Below are 23,629 nucleotides of genomic sequence, written 5' to 3' on the forward strand. Positions count from 1 at the left end.
CATTTTTAAACCCGAAAGTAGGATTTCTAGATGTATACGTCCATTCATTTCGACAAACGCGATTATTTTTAAGTTCTAAAGTGCAAAAAAGACGGATTTCTACCTTGTTAGCACAAGATATATTCTAATTGGCATAGATGAAATTAAATCTATAGCCTTGTTAGCAAGTAATTTATTACTTTTCAAACGGTATCGCTTTTAAACAGAAAGTAGGATTTTTAGACGTATATGTCCATTTCGACAAACGCGATTATTTTTAAGTTTTAAAACGCAAAATAGACCGATTTCTACCTTGTAACCACCAGATATATTCTAATTGGCATAGATAAAATATGTTTCTTATTTAAACTTAAATTTACTACGCCAAATAAGGTGTGTGGCTTTAACAGTGAAAAATTGAGAGAAATTCCACCAGTATTCAATTAGGATTTAATAATACACACTTTTGGGACTTTATTTTTTATAGTGTGAAAATGATTTGGCTCAAACTTGTCTCACCAATTTTTTTGTACAGATCATCTGGACATAAAGGTCATTCAACACTGAAAGTTTCAGCAGGATCAACCAAGTAGTTAAAGAGAAGTTGAAATCACAAAATTGTGTGTTATATTTTCAAAAGTGGGAAAAACAGATAAAGGGCTGTAATTCTTCCAACACTTATTGCTGTCAAAATTCCTTTTTAGATCATCTACACATAAGGATGTTTCAACTGTAAAAGTTTTAGCGAGATCCAGCCAGAACTTAACGAAGAGTTGGAAACACAAGCTTAAGTACATATGAGTCATGTTCTGAGAAAAGTGCGTGTGTGTCAAGTGTTGTCTCAGATTAGCCTGTGCAGTCTGCACAGGCTAATCAGGGACGACACTTTCTGCTTTAATGGTATTTTTAGTTTTAAGGAAGCCCCTTCTTATCGAAAATCAAGTTTAGGCGGAAAGTGTCGTCCCTGATTAGCCTGTGCGGTCTGCACAGGCTAATCTGGGATGACACTTTACGCACATGCATTATGCCCAGTTTTCTCAGAACACGACTGATGTACCTCCACATACATACGTATAGACAAGTGCAATGTTTAATGCATCCCATTATGTATGGGACAACAAAAATGCAAACAAAACAACCCCCATTAACACTATTAAATGCATGCCTTAAATGAAATTTAAAACACTTTAATTATACAACAATACGACGAAAACAGCTAAGTAACTGAAGGTCAATACAACTCTCTAAAGTAACAACATGATTTAGGACGAAAACAAAATCCTAAATCACATATAAAACGGAGTAGCAACACCTAACATGCAAACATGGATATATAAGTCCATGAATATTTCAACTTAAAAACAGATTAATTACAACAAGTTATTCAGCTGCTATTAAATATAATTAAATGCAACTTTGGGGTTTAAATAACTTAAAAAACAAGACTATTAACCCCTTAGTTAAACCCTGCACAACTATAGGTAACATATGGGACCACTTCCTTAAAAAGGCGAACTGGCTTTAACACCCCCTCTCCCACAAAGTATACAATATTTGTATTCAAGCAAAATAACCCTTACAACTTACAACAATCTTTGTAAAGTATTGCTTTATAACTGCAAATGCATTAAGATTTTGAATATATGTACCTCTTCAACATAGACAAAATTAAAACTGCATTCTCCACATGCCTTTAATTCTGTGAATGCAAAAGACTTATTAACATTTTAAAATTCATGATATAGGCTATGTTTTATAAATCTTCTGACCCTAAAAAACATGATCATATTTTGCCATGCAAAAATGGCACACCGTACTATACTTTCATACAAACCTACCAAGGTAAGTATCTACACCTGAGTTATGCAGGTTTCTCTGTGAATCCCCATTGTATTGCACATGACCACGTGTGGCAAGTGATGCAAACAATTCCAAAACTTCATGCAAATAACTGTGTAAAAAGTTCTAATGTCTATTCCCCATACAATAATGCTACAAAAGATTTATTTTCATCTAATGGTATTTGAAACACGCAAACAAATGACAGCAAATCACTAAAAATACAATTAACCATTGCTCAATAATGATAACAATTCTAACTTGTTTTTTCTCTGTAATAAGTTACATAGGACATATAACAACATAACATTCGCTCTTTAAACACAAACGTTCACTTCTAAAAAAATACATACTCATATTGACATAAACATGTTCTGTACTATTACAACTTATTTGAATCAAACACATATTTGCGTAGAAAAATCATCAACTAAAAGAATAAATCCAAACAGTTCTGCATGTAACTGGCATCAAACATAAAAGTTCCTTTCAACCAAGCAACCAGCAAGACAAAATCATACTGCATTGTTGATTTTTCCGTTAACATGTACAAATACTTGCATAAATGTGCTGTAAAACTAATTAAAGTTGTTAAAAAAAATATAACAAATTATTTTTCTTATTCATGGCACCCTTTAACATATGACAACAACAAAAATAGAAAATTATGCACAAGCAAGAAATGATATCATTTGGCAAAAAATGCATCTGTACCATTTTCATGACTTTTCATGACTTTGGCATTTTTCATACAAGTCAGGTTCTCAATATTATCATCCTAAACTTAAATAGACAAAGGCATGAAGAAAATCACGTAAATATAATTCATGAAGTGCAAGTGAAAAGTCTCATCTCAGACAGTAATTATTAAATCTGACTGCTATAATTTTAAGCCCATAATAGTTAAAGCATTATGATTAATATTATGAAGATGATTTATTTCGGTTCAAATCTAGAATTTTCCTTGTGAAACAAAATACTTATATTAAATAGCAATAATGAAAAAATATACCCAAATAATGCACATGAACAAGTCATATAAAATAAAAAGAGGAAAACCTAGGTTTCTTGAATTATACATCCTTTTCCTTACATTTTTTTTTAATTTACAGTAATACCAATGTAAGCAAAACATTGTTTTCTAGAAAACAATATGCATTACATATATTATTTGAGAAGTAAATGAATTAATGTTCTTCCCACTTAATCTCATCAAATAAATATATGAACTCACATGCTTTTACCAGGAAAAAACATGTGTAAGAAAGAATTATAAAATATTACTAATATATTTTGTTTCAAAAATGAAAAAAAAATAAAGCTTCAGATTGTTGCTTTAACTAATACAAAGTTAAACAATTCACAATTTAAATTAAAAAAACAACCTTTGGGTCAATGTAACATCCTAGCAAGATTTTTTGATTTGTAAACAAAAGCATGGACGCAAAAGAAAACTCTGGACACCATAACATGAAAGCAACATGTATCGTATATATCTGTGAACACAGATGATGGGAAGATAAAAGTATCACATTATGCAGACGGACATTGCCATCATGAGTGTCCCTCCGCCTTGCCATTCATCTGGGGTGTGTAACTCTCGATGTACTTTGCAATGTAGTCATACCCAGCATCTCTCGCCAGCTCTGATGGTGTCTGACCCTCCTACAATTTGAACGCCACAAAGATACGTACTTTGACACATTTGTAGTCACTAAGAAAAAATCAAACGAAATTTAACAGTTTTCTTACTAGATTTCAGTTATCAAGACTTCATTCTTAACCAAAAGGTACCGATGAGCAACCTGACCGGTCTGCAAGTTACTCACAGGCTGTGCTGGTTTTATGGTGATTGCTTATAGTTATTTTCACTTTATGTGTTAAGTGATTTTTTTCCCTTTATGATAATGTAATATAGTTACAGGATCAATTTCCCATGCCCAACAATGGTATTTTGCGCATTTTAAGTGAAACAATTTGCAAATGAAAATAGACAAAATGCATAATACATTTAATATTGTGCATGTATGATAAACATAATAACATGGAATTGTCATTATGGAAGTACATAAAACTTTTTAAACACCGAGTGTAAAATTGTAACATTTGTTTCAATAATTTACATGTTTTTCTCAAATGTCCTCTAATTGCAAGATTCCATTCCACAATGATAGGTACAGACAAACTCCCAAAAGCAGTGACACAATCACTATTTATTATTATATGGACTATGCTCTGTGAAAACGGGGTTTAATGCATGTTCCTAAAGTGTCGGCCCAGAATAGCCTGTGCAGTCCGCATAGTTTCTGCTTTTATGATATTTTAGTTTCAAGAAAGTCCATTCTTAGCAAAAATCCAGTTTAGGCGAAAAGTGTCGTCCCCGATTAGCCTGTGCAGACACGAGCTAATCCTAGACTACACTTTACAAACATTCATTTAACCCCATTTTCACAGAGCACAGCTCACATCCTATGGAGTATAACACCCACTACATGCAAGCTTACCTTGTTTTTGATTGTCTTGTCTGCACCATAGGACATGAGTAGGCGTGTCAACTTCATGTGACCAAACAGCGCTGCTGCATGCAATGCTGTTTCACCGTTCTGACAGAACCACATAACAATAGTATGAAGTTGGGACAAAGTCTTGACATTAAATTAAGTGGCCTAAGAATACTTGTACATGTGGCAGGACTCTTACTAACATTTAAAAATGGCTACTTTTAACAGTTACTTTTTAAAACTCTTTTACTACTTTTAAATTGAAGAAGATTAATTGTTGATACAAAATTGAGATTCAATTTGGAATATTAATAATTTGGATGACATTGTCATTAATTTATGTGTTTCAATATTTTAAATATGGGCCGTGCTCTGTGCATAAAGTGTTGTCCCATATTAGCATGTGCAGTCTGCACAGGCTAATTAGTGCAGTCCGCACAGGCTAATTAGTGCAGTCCGCACAGGCTAATTAGTGCAGTCTGCACAGGTTAATTAGGGACGACACTTTCCGCCTAAACTGGATTTTTGCTGAGAAGAGACTTTCTGTAAACGAAAAGTACCATTAAAGTAGAAAGTGTCGTCCCTGATAAGCCTGTGCATACTGCACAGGCTAATCTGGGACGACACTTTACACACATGCATTAAACCCCCTTTTTCAAAGAGCACGGCTTATATGCAAATCAGAATTTATTTGACCTATCAAAGGATAATCCTGATAATGTCTTAACAATTGTGGTGTATACAACCTTAATATTAGCTACCAACGCATATTCTGATTAGGTTTCTCTAAAATAAGAAAACAAACAACTAAATAACTACCAAAGAACAAGACAGTCAATTTCCATCAAAGCATATTGTAAAATCCACCTTCAAAAGTCCCAAAGTAGCACCCTTTTTCAGCAATTCCTCCGCCACTTCTAGATGCCCCTTGTGACATGCTTTAAACAGTGGGGTTGCGCCGTCCTAGTAAACAGATGAATATACAATATATACCAAAAATTATCTAAATTTCACACGTTTAATATATAATCATAAAAATAAATAAATAACAAGAAACCGTCTGAGATGGGTGATGCTCCCCAAAGGTTTTTTTGGTCACAATATTGCACTATATATTCAGATAAAAGGAAACGTCTTGAGGGCACAGTAGTTGGGGGGACAATAATTTTTTTTATAGAAAATTTCAAATTTAAAAGGGCCATTACTCTGTGAAAAATCATTCAACCAGAACCCGCTGATAATATGCGAATCTCCTCTTGGTCGTGAAGCTTCCCATAAAGTTTCATTGAATTCCGGTCATTAGTGGCTGAGAAATAGCCCGGACAAGAATTGCACTATATGTACAGTTAATGGAAAATTTCAAAGGGCCATAACTCTGTGAAAAATCATCCGACCAGAACCCACTGATAATATGCACATCTCCTCTTGGTCTTAGAGCTTCCCATAAAGTTTCATTGAATTCCTGTAATTAGTTGCTGAGAAATAGCCCGGACAAGAATTGCACTATATGTACAGTTACTGGAAAAATTCAAAGGGCCATAACTCTGTGAAAAATCATCCGACCAGAACCCGCTGATAATATGAACATCTCCTCTAGGTAGTGAAGCTTTCCATAAAGTTTCATTGAATTCCGGTCATTAGTTGCTGAGAAATAGCCCCGACAAAAATTGTGCACGGACGGACAGACGGACGGACAGACAGACGCACGGACAGACGAAGCGGCAACTATATGCTCCCCCCAAAATACATTTTAGGGGAGCATAAAAATATTGACACACAGTATTTTGTTATATATTGAATTAAGTTTAAAACATTGTAAACTGGAATATTTTAATGAATTGAGCTCAACAATGAATTTAATTTGTTTGCACATTTCTGTGAATAGCGGTACTAGCTAGGATATCAAACAATTAAGACACTAAACAAATTCCTGAAGTTTCTCCTTTCCAGCTTTTAATCCAGGACCAGAGCTACAATAGTGCTGCGTTCTTTTAATCCAGGACCAGAGCTACAGTAGTGCTGTTTTCTTTTAATCCAGGACCAGAGCTACAACAGTGCTGCGTTCTTTTAATCCAGGACCAGAGCTACAACAGTGCTGCGTTCTTTTAATCCAGGACAAGGGCTACAACAGTGCTGCGTTCTTTTAATCCAGGACCAGAGCTACAACAGTGCTGCGTTCTTTTAATCCAGGACAAGAGCTACAACAGTGCTGCGTTCTTTTAATCCAGGACCAGAGCTACAATAGTGCTGCGTTCTTTTAATCCAGGACCAGAGCTACAACAGTGCTGCGTTCTTTTAATCCAGGACAAGGGCTACAACAGTGCTGCGTTCTTTTAATCCAGGACCAGAGCTACAACAGTGCTGCGTTCTTTTAATCCAGGACAAGAGCTACAACAGTGCTGCGTTCTTTTAATCCAGGACCAGAGCTACAATAGTGCTGCGTTCTTTTAATCCAGGACCAGAGCTACAACAGTGCTGCGTTCTTTTAATCCAGGACCAGAGCTACAACAGTGCTGCGTTCTTTTAATCCAGGACCAGAGCTACAATGGTGCTGCGTTCTTTTAATCCAGGACCAGAGCTACAATGGTGCTGCGTTCTTTTAATCCAGGACCAGAGCTACAACAGTGCTGCGTTCTTTTAATCCAGGACCAGAGCTACAATAGTGCTGCGTTCTTTTAATCCAGGACAAGAGCTACAACAGTGCTGCGTTCTTTTAATCCAGGACCAGAGCTACAATAGTGCTGCGTTCTTTTAATCCAGGACCAGAGCTACAACAGTGCTGCGTTCTTTTAATCCAGGACAAGAGCTACAACAGTGCTGCGTTCTTTTAATCCAGGACCAGAGCTACAATAGTGCTGCGTTCTTTTAATCCAGGACCAGAGCTACAACAGTGCTGCGTTCTTTTAATCCAGGACCAGAGCTACAATAGTGCTGTGTTCTTTTAATCCAGGACCAGAGCTACAACAGTGCTGCGTTCTACAGGACCAGAGCTACAACAGTGCTGCGTTCTACAGGACCAGAGCTACAACAGTGCTGCGTTCTTTTAATCCAGGACCAGAGCTACAACAGTGCTGCGTTCTTTTAATCCAGGACCAGAGCTACAACAGTGCTGCGCTCTTTTAATCCAGGACCAGAGCTACTACAGTGCTGCATTCCACAGGACCAGAGCTACAACAGTGCTGCGTTCTACAGGACCAGAGCTACAACAGTGCTGCGCTTTTTTAATCCAGGACCAGAGCTACAACAGTGCTGCGTTCTTTTAATCCAGGACCAGAGCTACAATAGTGCTGCGTTCTACAGGACCAGAGCTACAACAGTGCTGCGTTCTACAGGACCAGAGCTACAACAGTGCTGTGTTCTACGAAAAATTCAGTCCTCACATGCTAATCAGGGTTAACAATTTCTGTTTTTATGAAAATTTTTCGTTTAACCTGTTACCACTTAGATGCATATTTTATGCGTTTGTTCTCTCTTAGAAAGTTAAATTTAATAAAAGACCTTTCTTAATAGATTCAAGTTTTAATGGCTTCAGTTCCAACCCTAAGAAACTGATGAGCAGCAAACAGCATACAACCTGAACAGACTGCGAGTTAGGCTGTTCTGGTTTTATGCTGTTGGCACATAGCTATTTTCACTTTGCTTCTGAGTAGAAAAGAGTTAAACAAAAATCCAGTGTAGGCGGAAAGTTTATGCACATGCATTAAGCTCAGTTTTCCCAGGCATAGAGCTGCAATAGAAAGATCCAGTACTCACTTCTCTGACGATGTCCACATTAGCCCCACTGGCCAGCAGCTCTCTGACTATATTCAGATGACCCATCTGGGCGGCTATCCATAGTGGAGTGGCATTGTCCTTGAATTACACCACCAGGGTCACTTGGTATATATTATTAACAATGTAACATTTTACAGGTCCAGTTATGAGATACTTGGGAAAAAAAATAAAATATTTATGCTGTCTTGAAACTTAAATAAGGATTAAATGAAACTCTAAGTATTTACTTCTGCATGGATTGCTTATGGTTAAAGTAACAAGCACATAAATTACAATGTTGACAGTCTGTTGTTTAGAAATAAAAGCAATGGGGGACATCATAATAATTTACACATTTCTCAGTATATCAAAATGACTAAAAAGACAAAGGAGGTCACATCCCATTTAGTCACATTTTAGTCACATTTTAGATGTCCATAAAATCAAGCACATTTCTTAAAATCATAATTTTCTATTTTAAGTCAGTGTGTCCCGTTAAGCTTACTTTAGGGGAGGTCAAAAAGTTTAAGTTCAACAACAAGTAAAAAGGGCTAGAACGCATTTATATAATTTATATGCTACACACACATTTATTACTGTAATCTTAATATTATGCTTCCTTTCCTTAATTTTGTCAGAGCACCAGAAAGCTGCTGAAGCATCCAAACTGCAGCGACATATGCAGGCTGCTTATTAAATGTCCTGTTATTAAATAGACTTGTTCAATCTGCTGTTATTAAATGAACTTTTTAAATGTGCTGTTATCAAATAAACTAATTTTACATTTTGCAGAAAGATGGTTTTGTTTGTATTATTATTACATGATATTCTTTGCCCAAATGTGGCTACAGTTTGTCAACATCTTTTTCAATTTGGCAAAAGTAAGTAGGAACAACTTTTTAAACCCCAGAGTGAACCCTGAACAACTAATTTTTAATATAATGGTAAATAAAATCTACACACGCTAAAGGCCTCTGCAGGCAGTATCCACTCATACACACATGTGTAATAAATATGATCAATTGATATGGCATTAACAAATTAACAACAGATGGGGCTTCCACACCCCGATATGTCACAATATATTACAACGTTCTGGCGAGTGCTTGGTGATAATAGCGGCTTGTCTATTCATTAACAATGTCAGTTATTGATGTTGAAAAAATCCAATATATAGTCATCATTTTTGTATATTGAACACATATCATGATAAGAATATAACTTTCAAATGACACAAATTAAAATTTAGGCAAACCCCTCAATACTGGGCCTCAAATTTTTAAACCTAACATTATAAATACCAGGCCCCTTTCTTGCATAACTTGTATTTAAAATACCATACCAAAATTTCTCCTACCTTGCGCTTGGCATCGATCTCTGCTCCCTGTTTCACGAGGTAGGACAGCAGCTGGTAGTGGCCGTTCTGTGCGGTGATGAACAGGGGTGTAGCCCCGTCCACCATCTGTGTGTTGATGTCTGCACCCCTGTCTAAGAGCTCCTTCACCACATCAAGGTGATTGCACTGACAGGCCACGAACACGGGTGTACCTCCATCCTGACACGTACATGGGGATTGTTTATGTCAAATTGTGAAATATGAGAAATATATAAACATTAAGTTTAATCAATAATTTCAGTGAAAATTGTAAATGTAAAAAAACCTAATACAAGTTGTTTCAATAGAAAACAAGAGCACCGCATAACCGGTGCCAATGCTCGGCTGAGGGTGCAGTTTTAAATCAATGAAAGATTGTCAGAATTTATTTATTTTTAATTTATTTAGAGGTCACAGTGACCTTGCCTTTTGACCAAGTGACCAACAAATGGGTGTGGCGTGTAGAACTCATCAAGGTGCATCTACATATGAAGTTTCAAAGTTGAATGTGGAAGCACTTTGATTTTAGAGATAAATGTCAGGGTTTAAGCACGACGCCGGCAGACGGCATACAACGAGCTGGCTATGACAATAACTCGAGTTTTCTCCGAAAACAGCCGAGCTAATAAAAATTACAAGACCTGTGACTGTTAAACACAATGCAAAAATCTGGGCTTTGAAGCCACACAGCAGCTAGTTTAGAGAAATATTCTAAGTCCAAGTCTTAGCTTATAACTTCCCAAAAAATCAATGGACCTGAAAGAAACTTACACTTTATCGGTATCAGCTGATTATCTGAAAGAATGGAGTAAAAATCCTCCTAAAAAAACTCTTAATGTAGATAATTTTTTTGTAAAGTCCAAGGCCCATAGCATCGCCAAAGTCAATAGACAGTATACACTTCATCTCTAAGTCATGTATATAGATTCACACATAAAAAATCAGCTGAATAACTAAAAGTGTTCCGCAAAAAACCTCTGGAAAACTGTTAGCCGGGCAGATGGAAAGACAGATGTAAGGACAATCCGACTTCTGAATGCCATCCTACTGGGGGCATAAATATAAATGCCCTAACATAAAAGATTTACGACATAAAAATACAATTAGTATTCCAGTAAAATACTTATTCTTGAACATTTGCCATTCATGTTATTGGGAAGTCACCAAACATTTGTGCATATACATGTATGACACATGGACACATTTGTGTTTCTCCATCACAATTACATGTATCAGTATCAGCCTAGCCATAGGAATGAAATTGTCATCATAAAATGCAACAATCATTTAAACGATTGAACATTCGACTGTTTCTTATCTTTTAATTTAACTCTTCCCATCCATAATTGTCATCATAAATGTAAAAGGCAAATGAAACCATGCTTAACAAGAGCCGTCTCCATAGGATGACTTATGCCCCCTGATAAACGCTTTGATAGAAGTTATGAGCATTTTTCGAAACCTAAACACAAATTTTGAAACCTAAACATGGACCCTAAGTTCAAGGTCAAGGTCAAAGTGGTCAAAACTTGTGTGCGTATGGAAAGGCGTTGTCCATATACACATGCATACCAAATATGAAGGTTACATCTGAAGCGACATAGAAGTTATGAGCATTTTTTGAAACCTAAACGCAAAGTGTGACGGACAGACGGACAGTGCTATCACTATATGCCCTACTTCGGGGGCATAAAAATCATATAAACCAAATAATATTGTGAATAAATTAAAATTCAACATGAAAGTCTATGACCACAAGACCACTCACATAGCTGGGTATGTCAACAGGCACAGAATGGTCATATGACCACAAGACCACTCACATAGCTAGGTATGTCAACAGGCACAGAATGGTCAATCAACAGTCGCACAATGTCCAGGAAGCCCCCTTGAGCTGCGAAGAATAACGCACATGTACCCGTCTGAAATAGAACAAGATGTCCTAACCACAGCCGTAAATAACTCAGCAAAGAATATACCACGTGTACCCGTCTGAAATAGAGAAATCTGTCCTAACCCACAGCCTGAAATAACTCAGCAAAGAATATACCACGTGTAACCGTCTGAAATAGGACTGCAAATAAGAATGCTATGCATTTATCCCTGATTGATGTTCTGAAAAAATAAATATAGTAATCAGAAGTAATGCAAACATTTAATTTGAGCAATTTAATACCATTTAAAATGTGGGTTGCTGGTCATGTTTCAGAATCACCAGTATAATCAACATCACACTTTCAAAGAATGTCTTATAATCATCTTCAGAAATAAGCAACTCCAACCCATGTGAAAAGATTGCCCTTTATGACAAACAGGCTAAATTAATACACAGCTGTATTTTTATACAGACCAACACCATATTTGAACTCCAATGAGATATCATAGGAACAAACATTCTTGGCAATCTTTAAAATAGTTTCCTAATGATTTAACTAAAATGCGACTTTTAGATTGTTTACAAAATATCATTATAGAAATATAAGGAACACTGCCCCCATACATGATGGCCATGTTGTTGAAGGGACTGGAACCTTTTTTAACTTCAGCTGCTAAATTATTAGGCCATATGTTCAGATCAAGTTTCATGAAGATTTAATTTAAAATGTGACTTGCAGAGCATTAACAAGCTTTTACTTTAAATTTACCTATTGACCTAGTTTTTTTTACTTCACATGACTCAGTTTTAATCCTGGCCAAGATATCATAAATAAAAAAGTTATTTCTAAGTTTCATGAAAATTGGACTAAAAGGTGACTTCTAAAGTGTTAACAAGCTTTAACTATAGCTTTATAAGAAAAACTGCCCCGTCCCTGGTGGACAAGTTTTCAAAGGTTTGGAACAGTTTTTGCACGTGGCCCAGATATCATTAGAACAAATCGCATGACACAGGTTCAGGAACATTGGGCTAAAAATGTGACTTCTGGTGAGCTAAAAATATATCTTACATGAAATGTTTAATGCAACATAATAAAATACATGCCATCTAGGTTTGAAACATGGTCTAGCCTTTGTTGTTGAAAACAAGATTAATTATAAAAATTCACCACCATACATTCACAATGAATAAATACAGTAAGCCATATCAGGGACTGTGGAAAAATAACCTCAGAAAATCTGTAAAAATATTGCTAAATCATTGATGTCTTAATTTTCTCATGCAGGCTGTTGTCTTGATTGATAATGGATAGTGTTATCATTACATGTCAGTAGTGAATATTACGGTAGGTGAAATGGGCATGGATTGCTGGATATTAAATGATTTTGATTTGCGTTTGATATAATCAGAGGGTATCATTATGTCCTATTGGACAAAGATATCACCCATGTCACCCTCTAGGATGACTCCCTTTAATAATAACTTTGCTCTAAAATTAGTATCTTCTGCAAAACAAGTCACAATCAGCTGTTATATTTTTCTAATGATGTTTAAAAAATGTCAATACCATAATTACTCTAAGTTTTCGGACACTCTAAGTTTTCGGACACCCTCTTTTTAGCAAAAATATATGGAATAATCTTTTGTGACTTTTTGGGCATACAGGTTTTTGTCCATAATTAATGTCTCTTGATTTTCTGACAGTATATTTTACTGTGCTTCGGCCCTCTTTTCGCTTATCTCGTGTCACTTGGATCATGGATCATAGATGTTTACGACCTGATTAAGGTCATAAAACCTGGCAGGTGCATGCCTGAACGCAATGGACCATTACATTCGCGTAGTTGAGTAAATAACCATGTATACCGGTAGAAAATCATGGATTCACCCAACAGCATTTGAAACAGTGTTGTCCTATTAAGGAAGAAGAATGTTTCCTTTTTTGTTCTATATCATTTCAGGCAAGAGTTACTAAGGCTATGAAGTTGTATTTATTTTTAATAGCAGAAAAATAAGAGTTAATATTAAGAAAATTAATGTACATTGATTTATTGCTTAATTTTTGTCTCTAAATTTTCGGATTTTATAATACTTTTCGTATCTAAATTTTTGGAGACAATTTTTTTTAATTATTTTTAAGTGTCCAAAAACTAAAATGTAATTACGGTAATTGTTAAATTATGTCTGATTCACCTCCATTGACAAAACCTTAATGAAATACAGGCACCAGTTTTACTGGGACATGAGTACTGCTATGGATGGCATCCAAAACCATCCCTGCAGTGACCTACCAGCCTTCTTGCACCACCGTCAGCTCCATTCTTCAGCAGTTCCTTGACACACTCAATGTGGTTGTTGGCTGCAGCCAGAATGAGAGGCGTTGTCCCTTCCTGGAACCAATCATTAAATTTCATATACTGTCAAACCATTTGTTTTCTTCAGCACAAAGTTTGTCAATTTACAAAACATGACTTTTTTGTCAGCACTTAAATTCCCCAATTTCTGATATAGAAAAATAATGCGTCAGTCAATATCTGATGTATAATTAATCGCGGTTGTGAAATATCGTGGTGGGGGAGGACACTTGGGAGTCACTTTCAGGAGGTGGGGCCTGTTTGTCAAATTCTAATTAACTTGTCTTCAGCCCTTATTATTGTATGCCTTTAACAAGTTCATGTTATGATTAGAAGGTTATTGGGACGGAATACCCGTTAAAGACAAATTAGTCCTATTAAATAACTATCATAGTTAAACGCCGACAACCAAACACAAATTAATATGTTCTAAAATAATTTGTAATAAATGAGCAGAATCAATTTCAGTCATCGTTTAATTGCGTTTATTGTCTTTGATACAGATCCAGGTGATGGCTGTATAATCTGCAACACCCTTGAGAAACACAATACACTCAATAGAATAAAGTTGTTATCAATTAGCAAAAATCATTACTATTCTACCTAAACGAAGTCAATGCATTCCATATAGCTTTACTGCATTTGCGTTTTACAGCAATGTAATGTGTCAGTTAAGTACACTTAATAATGTACATCCCTTTGTGTCAAAACCGGATTTATCTTGATAAGGAAACAGGCGAAGTATGTTTGCATAGATTACAAATGTACGTTAAATTTTAATGTCTCATATCAACGGTAATTTGGTCTTAATTTTGTTGAATCATAAGACATAATTATTTGTCAGGATCTTAAATTCATCAATCGGTCTCCTGACCAAATAGAAGAAAATAAATGCCTGACTCACTTTATCAAAGATATATTGTATTTTTGGATAATACCTGCATTTAGCATTAGTTTGTGTACCTGAAAAAAACAAGGGCTGTTTGTAAAACATGCATGCCCCCAGTATGGGCTGTCAGTTGTAGTGGCAGCCATTGTGTGAATACGTTTTTGTCACTGTGATCTTGACCTTTGACCTAGTGACCTGAAAATCAATAGGGGTCATCTGCCAGTCATGATCAATGTACCTATGAAGTTTCATGACCATAGGCATATTTTTCTTGAGTTATCATCAGGAAACCATTTTACTGTTTTGAGTCACTGTGACCTTGACCTTTGACCAAGTGATCTGAAAATTATTAGGGGTCATATGCCAGTAATGATCAATGTACCTATGAAGTTTCATGATCCTAGGCGTAAGCATTCTTGAGTTATCATCCGGAAACCATTTAACTATTTTGAGTCACTGTGACCTTGACCTTTGACCTGAAAATCAATAGGGGTCATCTGCCAGTCATTAATGATTATCAATGTACCTATGAAGTTTCATGATCCTAGGCCAAATCATTCTTCAGTTATCATCCAAAAACCATTTTACTGTTTCGAGTCACTTTGACCTTGACCTTTGACCTAGTGACCTGTAAATCAATAGGGGTCATCTGCCAGTCATGATCAATGTTCCTATGAAGTTTCATGATCCTAGGCGTAAGCATTCTTGAGTTATCATCCGGAAACCATTTTACTGTTTCGAGTCACTGTGACGTTGACCTTTGACCTAGTGATCTGAAAATCAATAGGGGTCATCTGCCAGTCATGATCAATGTTCCTATGAAGTTTCATGATCCTAGGAGTAAGCATTCTTGAGTAATCATCCGGAAACCATTTAACTGTTTCGAGTCACTGTGACCTTGACTTTTGACCTGAAAATCAATAGGGGTCATCTGCCAGTCATGATCAATGTACCTATGAAGTTTCATGATCCTAGGCCTAAGCGTTCTTGAGTTATCATCCGGAAACCATCTGGTGGATAGACAGAGGGACCGACATGTGCAAAACAATATACCCCCCTCTTCCTTGAAGGGGGGCATAAAAATTAACATCATAATTACTTAGCATTACATTTATACAGTCACTTTAAGACAATCTGGATCAGTCAACCTGTCATACCTCATGATACCTTGTCTTTGCAGTCACATTGACCTTACAGTCATACCTTGTTTTTGCAGTCACATTGACCTTACACCCATAGCTCGACTTAATAGTCAATACATACAGACATACATGTACCTTGTATTTGGAGTCAACAAGGACATTACAGTCATACCTTGTATTTGCAATCCACATAGACCTTACAGTCATAACTTGTCTTTGCATACATGTACCATATGGATCTTATAGTCAAACACTGTATTTGCAGTCCACACAGACCTTACAGTCATACCTTGTCTTTGCATACCACATGGACCTTATAGTTATACACTGTTTTTGCAGTCCACATGGACCATATAGTCATACCTTGTCTTTGCAGTCCACATGGATCTTATAGTAAACCTTGTCTTTGCATACCACATGGACCTTAGAGTCATACCTTGTCTTTGCAGTCCACATGGACCTTGCCAGAGTCCAGGACTTTCTTCAACTGATCAAGGTTGCCCTGCAGAGCTGCCAGGTGAAGCTGCTGATCAGATGGGGTCTCCTTCTGGGACAAAACAGGAAAAATAGTAAGGTGAATATGCTTTGTTATTTTTAAAACATAACCATTTTACCTCGGAATTATCAGTTTTCTAAGGAACTAATAAGTTTTTGTCTATGCAAATATAATTTCGCTTTAGCATGAAAAGCTAACAGAAGTAAGAAAATAAGGGCTTTTTAAAAGAAGAGCTTTGAAGTCTTTGTCTTATGTTACCTACTTAGATATATACATTTTATATTGTTTTTATCTAACTTAAAAAATGCCTATGATAAAACAAGGGCTGTTTGTAAAACATGCATGCCCCCCATATGGGCTGTCAGTTGTAGTGGCAGCCATTGTGTGAATACGTTTTTTGTCGCTGTAACCTTGACCTTTGACCTAGTGACCTGAAAATCAAAAGGGGTCATCTGCCAGTCATGATCAATGTACCTATGAAGTTTCATGATCCTAGGCCTAATTATTCTTGAGTTATCATCAGGAAACCATTTTACTGTTATGAGTCACTGTGACCTTTACCTTTGACCTAGTGACCTGAAAATCATTAGGGGTCATCTGCCAGTCATGATCAATGTACCTATGAAGTTTCATGACCCTAGGCGTAAGCATTCTTGAGTTATCATCCGGAAACCATTTTACTATTTTGAGTCACTTTGACCTTGACCTTTGACCTAGTGACCTGAAAATCAATAGGGGTCATCTGCCAGTCGTGATCAATGTACCTATGACGTTTCATGATTCTAGGAGTAAGCATTCTTGAGTTATCATCCGGAAACCATTTTACTATTTCGAGTCACTGTGACCTTGACCTTTGCCCTGAAAATCAATAGGGGTCATCTGCCAGTCATGATCAATGTACCTATAAAGTTTCATGATCTTAGGCCTAAGCGTTCTTGAGTTATCATGCGGAAACCATCTGGTGGACGGACCGACCGCCATGTGCAAAACAATATACCCCCTCTTCTTTGAAGGGGGGCATAAAAAGTACAGAGATATTAACAAATACCATAATCCATAACATAGTTAATCAATGTATAGCTTTCAGTTCATATATATCAGCCATGCTCTATGAAAAGGGGTTTAATGAATGTGCATAAAGTGTTGACCACACTTTCCGCCTTACCTGGATTTTTGCCAAGAAGAAACTTTCTTGAAACAACACATATCATAACAGCGGAAAGTGTCATTTCTGAAAAGCCTGTGCAACTTGCAAAGGCAAATCAGGGACAACACTTTACGTACATGCATTACATGTAAACCCCCTTTTCACAGAGCACGGCCCATATATATAATGGTGTAAGGCTACTAAAAACATTTTCAACATGGGACAAAAAATGTCACAAAACCAAGTTTTCAATGTGAAAAAAAATATGATAAAGGGAGACAACTCAAACTGAACTGATTATTTATAATTAGCCCCCTTTGAATCAAAATAAATATTTTTAGTTGTGGCGACCTTGACTTTGGAGATATTGACGTAGTTCTTTCATGCCACACACTGTCCCATGATGGTGAACAAATGTGCCAAATGATTTTAAAATCTCACAATGAATGGCATAGTTATGGCCCGGTCAAGCTCATTTATGGCCATTTTTGACCTTTGAACTCAAAGTGTGACCTTGACCTTGGAGATATCGACGTAACTCTTTCGCGCGACACACCGTCTGATGATGGTGAACAAATGTGCCAAATGATTTTAAAATCTCACAATGAACAACAAAGTTATGGCTCGGACAAGCTTGTTCCGCCCGCCAGACTGCCGACATTCACCAATCTAATAACAAGTTTTTTCCTTTGGAAAACCTGGTTAAAAATGTCTGCAGTATACAACATGGCATGCAATGTATTTAAATCAAATAACACATAATGTCCACCCTAAATGTAGGAAACAAAATTCACCCAATACCACATTAAAAATGGGATTGAACAAGCCAAGAAACACAAATGGATACAATTCCTTTTTGTGTTTTATCATCTTAAAAGTTCTTGAAGATTTTTTTATACCAAAAAGCTATTTAAAAACTGACACCAACTTACTATAAGGATCTATCTGTTTAGTGGGTATTATGGGAAGGTAACTGACTAAGGTTTCACATAACATGGTTCAATTGATCTTTGAGGTTTTGTAAAAAGATGAATCTGGTTACATATACCAAAACCCCCCTATATAAAATTAACACCAAACCCAATGTTTAACTTTAAAAAGTAATACACCAAACACACTGGGATATACTGTCCATTTTAAATACAATTATACTATGATACTATACCTCACTTATCAACGAATCTAATAATCCACTGAATAGCTTTGAAGAAAGGCAAAATGTTTCAGGAAAAATATATATGGAATATTATTGACAATGCATTTAATAAGATTCTTTGAAACTGAAACAAAGCAATTTTTTAAAATGGTCTAAACACCCACATTGTAGTGACAAAAATGATCTGTAATATATTAGCTTACTGTCTTTTATAACTACACACTATTGTAATGTCTGGCACGAAATTCCATGATTTCTGTCAGTGTATCATTATGTCATCTGTTTGATGTTATGTCGAAGAGTCGAATAATTAATGTGGCCAGACATGGGACACCAAATCAAGCCATAGTTGTCCCGTCACGCTGTGGTGTAATGGATATGGTGTCCGCCTAGCGTACGATCCCCATCGTGGAAGCTTTCTTTTGATCTCCCCCCAAAACACCAAGTACTGTTTCTAGGCCCAGGAAACAGAGTCGAGAGCTTTTGTATAAGCCTTAGGCTTTCAATGCAATCAAGCTAAAATAAATGAGTTCAAACCTAATGGAGGATCAATAACTGAAAAAAAGAATATCTTTTGAAGTTGTCATGATAAAAGATGCATTCATGGGCTTCATCCTCACAAATATTTCAGATGTACTGAATTGCAAATAAATTAATTATTTGTGTATTGTGTACAAAAAACATTACTAAATTAGTAATGAATTATTATTTAAATAAACAAAAACATATTTTTTAAGTAAACAAAAACGCAAAGATTTTGAATAGAATTTCAATGAATAATTATCACAGGTTCACATGTTCAGAAAATCGATTAAACAATGTATATTTTACAACATTTATTAGAAAAAGGAAATTTACAAAACTCATGGGAATGTGTTTCTGCATAACCGTAATTACTCTATGTTTTCGGACACTCTAAGTTTTCGGCAGGTTTTTTTTCCCACTTTTTGGGAAGATAGCCCATGGCTTTGGAATTGGGAATTTTATCGGCATTTTCATGAAATTGGGAAAATAAATTCATTAGCCTTTTTTTCCACATGAAAAGTCCACTGATTAGGGAAATACTAAATTTGATATAACTCTTTATAATCATTCAAATTAAAAGAACAAAATCATATAATACGTTGTTAGTAGTAATTGAATTGAAATTAAGATAAAATACGCATTAGACTTCTTTCAAAAAAAAAAAAAAAAAATTTTTTTTTTGGGGGGGGGGGGGGGGGGGGGAAATTGGGAATTTTTTGCCACATTTTGGGAAAAAAGTATACTTTTTGGGATTGGGAACATAGCCGAATTTCGGCTATAAAATCGGGCCAAAAAAAAACCTGTTCGGACACCTCATTTTTTAGCAAAAATTATTATTTTTCGTGACTTAATTTTCGGACACACGAGTTTTCGTCCATAATTAATGTCTCTAAGTTTTCGGACAATATATTTTACAGCGCTATGTTACCAAATTTCAGTTCTGTTTTCGATATCTAATGACACTTCGATCATGGGGTTTTACAACCAGATTAAAATCATAAAACATGGAAGGTGCATGCCTGAGGGCAACGGACCATTACATTTGCGTTATGGGGTAAATAACCTTGTAAACCGGTATTAAACAATGGTTTCACCCGATATAATAAGCGTTATGACAATTACCAGGGGTAGTGCCAATTAACAATTCAATTATCTACCGCAGTTGTTCTACACATTCTCAGTTAAATAACTGTGACAAATACTAAACGCTTCAAAGTTTGATGTACCCTATTGCATGTTTTACGAACAATGGAAGGTGTTAGACAACAACTATCGGAAATTAACAAACAAAGAATTCTTAGTTTGCTTGTTTTTATTGCGTTAATTACAGGTTCATACTACGAGTATCGGTACATCACATGCTCATCTTTGAACTTGTTGGTCAAAGTACAGCCTTGTAGTAACTTTCTGTCAAATAAATTAAGCATTTAAAATTACTTTAAATGCAGTGCAAACTTTTATAACTGTTATTTATACTATACGGCATGGTATTTTACAAGCGTGTGCTATTACCGGTAGTCGTTGAATCAATTTACGCTATTTTCGGACACTTCAATATTCGACTCTAAGTTTTCGGACATCTGTATTTTGTGAATATTTTTTGTATCTAAGTTTTCGGACACGAAAAAAATAATTATTTTTAAGTGTCCGAAAATATAGAGTTATTACGGTAAATTGTTTTCTCTTTTGGCAAGATAGAACAATTTGTTATAAATTATATTGTTTCTTAGGTTTTTGGTCGTCTTTTTCTAGAAGTCCTTGATCATGATCATGACATTTTTATGTGTTGTGACACAAAGCATCTGTGTTTCTATTGGACAAGTTTATACGACTGTCTGAGCACTAAAGAAAACTGAGAAGATTATGTTCATTTTCCCCTATCGTACGATTCCCTTATTTCGAGCATAACCCAATTTCGATCACCTTGTTGACATTAAGAACGTGGCTCTCTTGATTACGTAACACGCATGCGCTCCGAGTATTTTGTTTTACTAACATTACTACGCTTGAAATTAATTTCAAACACGAATAAAATAAGGAAAAAACAGTTTAATTGCATTTAAAAATCTTACTTCAACTGATAATACAAATTTATGCCTATTCCATGCATTTGTTTCCGTACTCTTCATTTAAATTGCACATAAACTGCATACCACTGCGCTAGTGAAAACACATACTTTCATGGATTTGATTTTTTGAAACGAAAATTCTTTTACTTTTTCACGATTCCCAGAAAATTTTGCATGGAACAATCTGTGCGCGCGCATCGCGAAAATAGGTGACATGCCTGTTATCCACATGTTCAGTGGGTATATCCTGTCCCAATTGGATGATAACTTTCTCAAATCTTTTAATAGTAACATGTATGCAGAAATTTTATTTTAACAAAATGCGAACGTTTTTTTTTTTCAATTCTTAAGAACTTTTTCCTGTCAATGTTGCTCAAAAGAAGTTCGACCAATAAAACAGAAACTTTTTAAATGGTAAATAGAAGTTATAAAAAAAGTTTAAATAAACTTTCAGTTTCTCTAAATTTGTTCAGTGAATCGAATTTTCGAAGTTTTGTTGACCTCATGCCTATTGCAATCGAGTACTATCGCTTTTTGGATGTGACCTCTCGACTCAAGGTAAACAACGTGCGTATGTGTATGGTATTTGCGGGAGTGTATGGAACCATCGGCTTCGAGTGGTTTAACACACTGTAATTAAACAATTTTAACATGGATTTAATGGGAATGAAATAAATCTTTAAAGGTACATCACTTATTGCGGCTCTGTTTGAATTAATTCAGAAATTATTTTAGTTGTGTCCTTAACCGCTGGACTCAAGGTAATTGGAGGATATATTTTTCATGATATGATGTGAAACTGCCAAATATATGCACCATCAACAACCAGGTTTCTTTATGCCTTAAAATTAATGCAATTTATAAAAATGTAAACTTCAGGCCAAGCCCTTTCCTGGCATATCTATGCTTTTGTTACACTGACCCATGGAGATTTCAGAAGAAAAACATTCAGTCTCTGCTCCAAAATCACATCTTTACTATAATGAATTTGGAATTGTATAAGAATTAAATTTCCTCAAAACTATGTATTGCAATTACTATCAACGAGAAAGCGTGGTAATGCGAATATGCCAGATGTCAAAGGAACATTCACAGTTGGTTTGCCTAGCCTGGTTCAGTGGTTGGACTTGGAGCTATTATTGACAGAACTCTTATGGGACATGTGTTTGTATTACTGATGAAATGCAGTCATACATACCTACCTTTAAAGACATTTGTAAAACTAAAGGGTACAGCACGTGCTCGTTAAATTTTCCAGTAAAGCAAACGTATTACAAATTATTGTTTGCTGCCAAACGGTGCTGCCAAATTAGGAAAATCGTGAACTGTCAGTAGAGTTACGGCTCCTGTCTATCAAGAATTACACCCAAGAAAATATCACCGAGTGGCAGGTTACAATGAACTGATTTTGCTAACTTTCGGTCAAATCGTCCGACACAATTAAAAGGATCGTTTCAAAAGATGATGGCGTGTTATGAAGTTTGTCGTTTAATGTTTTTTTTAATTGATTAATGTACGCATCGCAACTTAATAGCTCCAGTATAAAAGAGATTAGAGTTAAAAAAAGAAAAACTGATTCAACCCTCGGGCTCAAACCACTGCTACTTGGAGTAAAAAGGGAGGGGGTGGGAGTGGTAACTTCCCAAATTTTAGGGTAGGGGTGTCCCACTGAGACTCCCGAAATGTGACCCATTTTTATACCGGAACTCTGATAAAGTAGACCCATATTGAAACAAGATTTTTGAAAAAGCAGACCCATTTGTATACGATACCATTGTTGAAAAAGTGGACCCATTTCAATATATAGACACTTTACGCATTTGAGCCTCGCTGAGGCGCAGTTTTGCAACGAGAACCAGATAACTCTCTACTGTCTCCTTGAACACGCCACACACTTGCTGCAATCGTGTGATGTTGGTTTCTTTGGGCCACTGAAATCATCATGGAAACGGCAAGTGAAGTACTGGCTAACAGAATATCTAGGCCAAAGTTTCACTAAACGGCAATTTCCAGGTGTTTTCCGAAAATATTGGGAAGATGTCACAAAGATTGAGAACGCGATCCATGAGTTTGTACGTTGTGGACTGTTCCCATTAAGTCCCGAAAATGTTGACCAGTCAAAACTGCATCCATCCGAGGTAAATGCTTCCGCCACTGCCCCTTCTATTAGCGACACCGTTGCCACTAGTTAATCATGGATCACCAAACGCGGCGATTGCGACTCAAACGCAGCTATACCCCCACTCGTTACGGCAGAGAAAACCAACGGCAGCGATACCGACGGCATGGCAATGTCCTGCACTACGAAGCTTATCGACCCACCTGAGCGATCTGTACAGCCTAATATAGTGAAGCCGTCTTACAGTCAACCAGCAAACTGCATTCTTCGACAGGAAATGAAAATATGCACACAATCCCGTCCGTCAAAATTGTGCAAACAGATAAAAACAGTCAAGTTTCTGCATCTTTTTCGCTACTGAAATTTACTTTTTGATTCCCATTTATATACAAGAATGAAATTTATCATA

The 23,629-nt window shown here is 36.1% G+C and overlaps 1 protein-coding gene across 2 annotated transcripts; it reads right to left on the reverse strand.

Annotated features, from left to right (window-relative positions):
• Positions 1 to 862: 862 nt before the first annotated feature.
• Positions 863 to 22,392, reverse strand: LOC127861890 (ankyrin repeat domain-containing protein 29-like). 2 transcript variants are annotated; one of them, XM_052400608.1, is made up of 9 exons: positions 22,304 to 22,392; positions 16,145 to 16,255; positions 13,615 to 13,713; positions 11,271 to 11,369; positions 9,430 to 9,627; positions 8,073 to 8,171; positions 5,187 to 5,282; positions 4,323 to 4,421; positions 863 to 3,483 (listed from the first exon to the last, which is right to left on the reverse strand). In XM_052400608.1, exons 1-9 carry the CDS (start codon positions 22,313 to 22,315, stop codon positions 3,373 to 3,375), a joined length of 924 nt encoding a protein of 307 aa, XP_052256568.1. In that variant the 5' UTR covers positions 22,316 to 22,392; the 3' UTR covers positions 863 to 3,372. The 2 variants fall into 2 exon arrangements, with proteins under 2 accessions (XP_052256568.1, XP_052256569.1); XM_052400609.1 differs by having other exon boundaries at positions 16,145 to 16,252; positions 22,304 to 22,381.
• Positions 22,393 to 23,629: the final 1,237 nt, after the last annotated feature.

The sequence above is a fragment of the Dreissena polymorpha genome, chromosome 16, assembly GCF_020536995.1.
Source record: "Dreissena polymorpha isolate Duluth1 chromosome 16, UMN_Dpol_1.0, whole genome shotgun sequence".
NCBI lineage: Eukaryota > Metazoa > Mollusca > Bivalvia > Myida > Dreissenidae > Dreissena > Dreissena polymorpha.